At 38.6% G+C, this 5,372-nt stretch overlaps 2 protein-coding genes across 2 annotated transcripts; one reads left to right on the top strand and one right to left on the bottom strand.

Moving 5' to 3' along the window:
• Positions 1-1,197: 1,197 nt before the first annotated feature.
• Positions 1,198-2,435, bottom strand: LOC124307770 (40S ribosomal protein S19a). Its single transcript, XM_046769825.1, has 3 exons — positions 2,351-2,435; positions 2,028-2,098; positions 1,198-1,634 (listed from the first exon to the last, which is right to left on the bottom strand). The coding sequence occupies exons 2-3, from the start codon at positions 2,096-2,098 to the stop codon at positions 1,241-1,243; spliced, it is 465 nt and encodes a 154-aa protein (XP_046625781.1). The 5' UTR covers positions 2,351-2,435; the 3' UTR covers positions 1,198-1,240.
• Positions 2,436-2,532: 97 nt separating this feature from the next.
• LOC124307768 (persulfide dioxygenase ETHE1, mitochondrial) lies at positions 2,533-4,692 on the top strand. Its single transcript, XM_046769823.1, has 6 exons — positions 2,533-3,065; positions 3,237-3,381; positions 3,465-3,650; positions 3,719-3,807; positions 4,090-4,300; positions 4,387-4,692. The coding sequence occupies exons 1-6, from the start codon at positions 2,913-2,915 to the stop codon at positions 4,449-4,451; spliced, it is 849 nt and encodes a 282-aa protein (XP_046625779.1). The 5' UTR covers positions 2,533-2,912; the 3' UTR covers positions 4,452-4,692.
• Positions 4,693-5,372: the final 680 nt, after the last annotated feature.

The raw sequence follows: 5,372 nt of genomic DNA, 5'->3' as shown, positions 1-5,372 counted from the left end.
GAGAATAACATGGATGCCGATTCGTCGCCTTACTAATACTCCAGACGAGAGATAAAAATATGTATTGAACTTGTCGTATTTGACGACTTGAAAATTAAGCAAACTGCAGCTGTTACCCCGAAAAATATGACGAGGTTGCTTGTGTGATCAGCTCAAAGTGACCCAAAAGAGAACATAATTAAACTCGGATAAATTTAGTAATACTTATTTGTTTTCGTATTTTTCCGTACGAATTCTATGTTTTTAAATAATACTTATATCGCGGTCTATTTCCGTTCAGTCTCAAGTTCTAAAAATTTTGTCCCAACAGTCGGTAAATATCAGCAAAGTGGCGTGTAATAAAAAAAACATGTGCTTAATTCTCGGCTCTTTATCAACTTGAAAATCCCTTTTATTGTAAGATTCAATCATTTCATTCAAATTATCGTTATAGAGTATAGAACATTCCTTAATCTGAAAATCGATGTTCGTAAAATTTTGTTTTGCTACGGTTGAAATGTTGGATACACTTCAATTGAATCGCAAACAAATACAATAACAAACACAATCAGGATTTGAAAGTTGAAATAAAAAATTTATCTAGTCATCAGGTATCAGGCATTTCATATCCGGGTTGAAGTTTATCATCTCGATAGGTTTTGGCCGGTACTCTGATTCGTAGTGGAGCAGTTAAGCCGCAAGATTTTTCTCAAGCTTGGTAGCAAAAAACTGGCCTTGAACCCGACGAGTTGAGCAGCAGTAATCCTTCATCATAACAATAAGTTCTTAGCGATCGAACGCATCGAACGTAAACGCACAGAGATGTCGAAGCCGTTATACCGATGACGTCTATACACCATATAAGTCCAGCACCCTTGCAGATCAAATATCGTTTTATAGTAGGAAGTAATAAATTCAACTCAAGGAGAATTCGTACCGATTTCCGCTCGATCGCCTGCGGCTAAAGTGATTTTTGAAATCGCCACAGATAGGCACCACTTGCCGCGTCAAAGCTAGCGCCACTTTGCAGAATGTTTAAGAACTGTTAATAACATTGCGTGTTTCACGGAATGCGTGTAATAAGGGACATCATTACATTTTATAAAATACATGGGGGAACGATTGGTTTCCTAATTTGTACGAATATTCTTTTTAAATACGTAAAAATGATCCGAGCGCCAGGAAATATATATTTTTTAAAAATTCAGAACGAGTTTCAACCTTTTTTTTAGAGGTTTATTTTTTTATTCAAATACAGCGCTTATAGTACAAGAGTCTCCTGGAGTTTCAGCTGCTTCTTGCTCTTAGCCTTAACTTGAGCAGCGATACGATCCAAGTCTCTGCGGCCTTGGCTGGTCAATTTTCTGCCACCATCTGGGGCTCTTTCAATGAGCTTCAACTGTTCAAGGGACTGAAGTGCCTTGCGGGCAACACCACCGGCTGACCGACAAAAGTGGCTTGGGTGTGTGCCATTGCGTTTACGTCCTCCAAAAATTTTAGTCACAGCCCCAACGCCAATTGGGCTACGAATGTAGATATGACGAACCAATGCAGCACATCTGACGTAGTACCAGTCGGGATCGTAAGGGGCGAGTTCCTTGAAACGGGCTGACTTGACGATGTCTACCCATTCCGGGACACGCATCTTACCTGTCCTAAAACAGACACAGAAAATGTTTTTACTCTATTGTCTGAATTCTAAACGTTCAAGAACTGACGTACTCGTTTTCCCTGTCAGTCATATTTTCGAAAGTTAAGGTATCCGTGAAAGAGCAGTTCGACAATGTGTAGAAAAAATTAAGGATTAGCCACAACAGAAACGGGTGATATCTTTTGGAAGAGATTTGTATGATTTGAAGAAATTCGTACAGGCGACTTGTACGGTTGATTCAGTTTTACAATCTGAATGAAAATACAAACGAAATTCTTTTGCCATAGAAGTCAACTTGTTCACTTTACGGCTCTAACTGCGCGCCTAGTTGGCAAAATGTTAGGTTATGCCCGTGTGTAAACTGTGATGCGTAAATTTGCGTAACGCTTTTACTTACTTTTTGAGGAAGGCGGCAAAGGCCTTCACAAATTTGTGTTGATCGACGTCCTTTAATGTTACGGAAGGCATCTGAAAGAAATGATCCTTGAATTATTAATTGCTTACACCAAATTCTAAACATCAACCACATGGGTCCCGGGGAAACTGGAATGACTTGAGCATGCATTTAAAATATCTTGAAGCTCAAGTTACGATCGAATAATTGTTGAAACGGAAAAATGGAATATCTGTTTATAATAGCAATAAGTAAATTTCAATATTTTTAGTATTTTGTTGCATAGAATTACGTTAAATGTATGACAAAACGTCAATTGCACACACCTCGACAACGTCTCTTACCGGAAAGAGCTAAATACAAAATGGCTGTTCTAAGAGGAAATCGCCATGAGATAAACTTTAAAAGACGAGGAACCTCGGTGTCGGTAACATACAGATGGCGTCGTCTAATTTGATGAAACTACTTTATCTCGTAGACAAGCCCAGAAACCTTTTCTATCGACGTGAGTACTCACGTCGATTCATGTTGCCGCCTGTCGTAACGGCTAAAAAAAAAAAGAACTTGGTGGAGTTTCAAAGTCAAAAACTTGAAGCATCTCAACCTCAGAAATATATACACTACATTTGAGTTGCTAATGTTGTTGATAAATGATAAGCACGTGATAAGGTCACGATAAAGCAGAGCCCGATTGGTTACAAGTTTTTATCACACAACGCGAGGTGCATCTGTTATTCGGTTGGAATCGGCTGTTAAAAAAAAGTAAAAAAGGCCGCGGTCATTCTGTTAATTTTGTTCACACACGTACGACGTATGTTCTCTGCCCTTGATTGATTTTTATCAGTCATATTAACGGATGACTTGAGCGTTAGACAGTCATTGATAAATATGCGCTCACTTCTGGTCGGGTTCCACCGACAATGTCGGGCAGCCAAAAATATTTTAAACTACCGAATCACAATTCGATCTCAACACCAACAAGTTGCGAATTTTGTTTTGACAGAGCCGATACAATTTTCGAGGGACTTTTTGTTTCGGCAGGTAAGAGTTGATTGTTTGGCAATTATTTACATTAATTGTATCGCCGTATCGGGTCAGAAAGTTTTTTGACAAATTTCATCATTGCATTAACAACAGTGTAAATAATTTGATATTCAGACTTTGAAACTCTGAAGTCTGATCTCTCATGTATGTACATATTTTATTTTTCAGTTATTCGACCCTGTATCTAGCACGTACACTTATTTGCTTGGCGACGTTACAAAAAGAGAAGCAATACTGATAGACCCGGTCATCGAGCATGCTGAGCGTGATGCAAACATGATAAATGAACTGGGACTTTGCCTGAAATATGCAGGTACATAAGTCAAGTAGTAAGATTTTCGTAGTATCAAGCATTCGACTCTGTTTTCTGGTATTTACGTTCCTCTGATTTCACAGTGAATACTCATATGCATGCAGACCACATTACCGGTACCGGAAAATTGAAGATTCTTTTACCTAGCTGCCGATCAATGATATCACGTGCTAGTGGCGCTGAAGCTGATATATTACTGAACCCTCAAGACAATATAGAATTTGGAAGGCATCAGCTCAAAGTCTTACCAACTCCGGGTCACACTGAAGGTGGATTTTATTTCTCAATCTATTCCTCTATATTTATTTACAGCTAACGCGTACATTGTGTTTCAAAGGCTGCGTCACATACGTTTGTCACGAACAGGGAATCGCCTTCACTGGCGACACTCTTCTGATACGTGGATGTGGACGAACTGATTTTCAGGTTAGTATCGCAGTTGAGCAGTATTTTTTTTTTATCTATGAGGGGAAAACAAAGATTGTACAAATGTTAATTTTTTTTTATTTATTTATTTTTCCTCCATATGTTTTTGATTTGTATGAGTCGGTGGATGTTATTATTAGATCGATTTTTCTTGGCAAATAGATAAACAATTTTATTTATTTTCGGAAATTTGTTTTTCCTGTGAGGAGAAAGATTTCTAAATCAGTACGCCGGAACGAAGGAATTATTTTACACCTTAAATATTTTTCTTTGGTTATTCAGGGTGGTTCTTCAGCGACTCTCTACAAATCTGTACATTCCGTGATTTTTAATTTTCCGTTGAACTATAGATTATATCCGGCGCACGACTACACTGGAAGAACTGTGACAACGGTGGGTGAAGAAAAGGTGTACAACCCAAGATTGAGTAAATCTTTGGACGAGTTTATTCATATAATGGAAAACCTAAATCTGCCTTATCCCAAGATGATTGGTAATTAAAGTTCACTCTGTATATAATATGTCGCATGTCCTACGCAGTATTGCGAATGGAAAAGTATCATTCGAATCGTTTTTCAGATAAAGCAGTCCCTGCAAATAAAATTTGCGGATTATTTGAGCTTGATGAACAGAAAAATATGTAAAAAAAATATATAGCTGCATATGTATGCGAAGGTGAATCGCCTCCCACGTGTAAATAAGATATTATGTCGATAAACAAATAGAAATATAAATACAGAGAAAAAGGAGCAATTCAAATGAAGTTGGGGTTTATGCAGCAAAAGATAAGAAATGAATATGTACAACGTATAAATACATATCAAATCCAAAAATATAGTATTGTTATAAAACAAAATTGTTTATTTTTAATAAATTGTGACGCATGTCTTATGTAAATAAATATGAAAAACATTTTATGCCTGGATCGATAAGTGTCATTGCGATAACATCAGCCGCGAGCACAGCTTTCGTTGGTATTGCAAACGCAGAATCGGCTGATGGTCGACTAGAAGAGACAGTCGGGTCGCATCCCGGCGGTTTTGACGGACATCCGTTCGATCCAATCGATCACAAGCAATCCTCGACAATATGACGTCACCGGTGCAATTAAACTTCTACCAAACTTAATTAATCCCCTACACAGCAAATGTTCGTCTGGGGCAGCAAAGGCGCACATGCAGACACGTACATACATACATGCAGATTATTAGAAAATAAGAGTGAACGGCGGAGGTGGAGGAATAAATTTGAGGTGTTGATTGGAGAATTTTTGAATGAATCATTAATGCGACTGGTTTGATATTCAGCGAAGAAGTCGGTTCCTTGCATTCCGTGCGACGTGCTTCGCGAATCGAATTGCACTTCGTTGAAATTTCTCCAAGTGTAGGACCTCCCGTCACGGCAATACGGGGTAGATTCTTATACCGCATAGCTGAGGGTTGAAATCGATACAGTTTCCATGGTAACGCGGCTATTCGCTGGGCGGCCGACGCTCAGGCCAAGGCTACTCCACTCGTGCGTTTTCATACTGTTGGTCTGAAAGATGGTCTTTTTTTTGCAAAAGA

The sequence above is a fragment of the Neodiprion virginianus genome, chromosome 6 (genome assembly GCF_021901495.1).
Source record: "Neodiprion virginianus isolate iyNeoVirg1 chromosome 6, iyNeoVirg1.1, whole genome shotgun sequence".
NCBI classification, from domain to species: domain Eukaryota; kingdom Metazoa; phylum Arthropoda; class Insecta; order Hymenoptera; family Diprionidae; genus Neodiprion; species Neodiprion virginianus.
The sequence above is the reverse complement of the archived record's forward strand: the minus strand, read 5'-3'. Positions and strand labels throughout refer to the sequence as shown.

Coding starts and splice junctions, on each gene's coding strand:
- LOC124307770 (XM_046769825.1), bottom strand. CDS start 2,098: ATGCCTTCCGTAACATTAAAGGACGTCGATCAACACAAATTTGTGAAG. Junction 1,635..2,027: donor TTTGCCGCCTTCCTCAAAAA/GTAAGTAAAAGC, acceptor TGTCTGTTTTAG/GACAGGTAAGATGCGTGTCC.
- LOC124307768 (XM_046769823.1), top strand. CDS start 2,913: ATGCGCTCACTTCTGGTCGGGTTCCACCGACAATGTCGGGCAGCCAAA. Junction 3,651..3,718: donor AACTCCGGGTCACACTGAAG/GTGGATTTTATT, acceptor TGTGTTTCAAAG/GCTGCGTCACATACGTTTGT. Junction 3,808..4,089: donor GTGGACGAACTGATTTTCAG/GTTAGTATCGCA, acceptor TTGGTTATTCAG/GGTGGTTCTTCAGCGACTCT.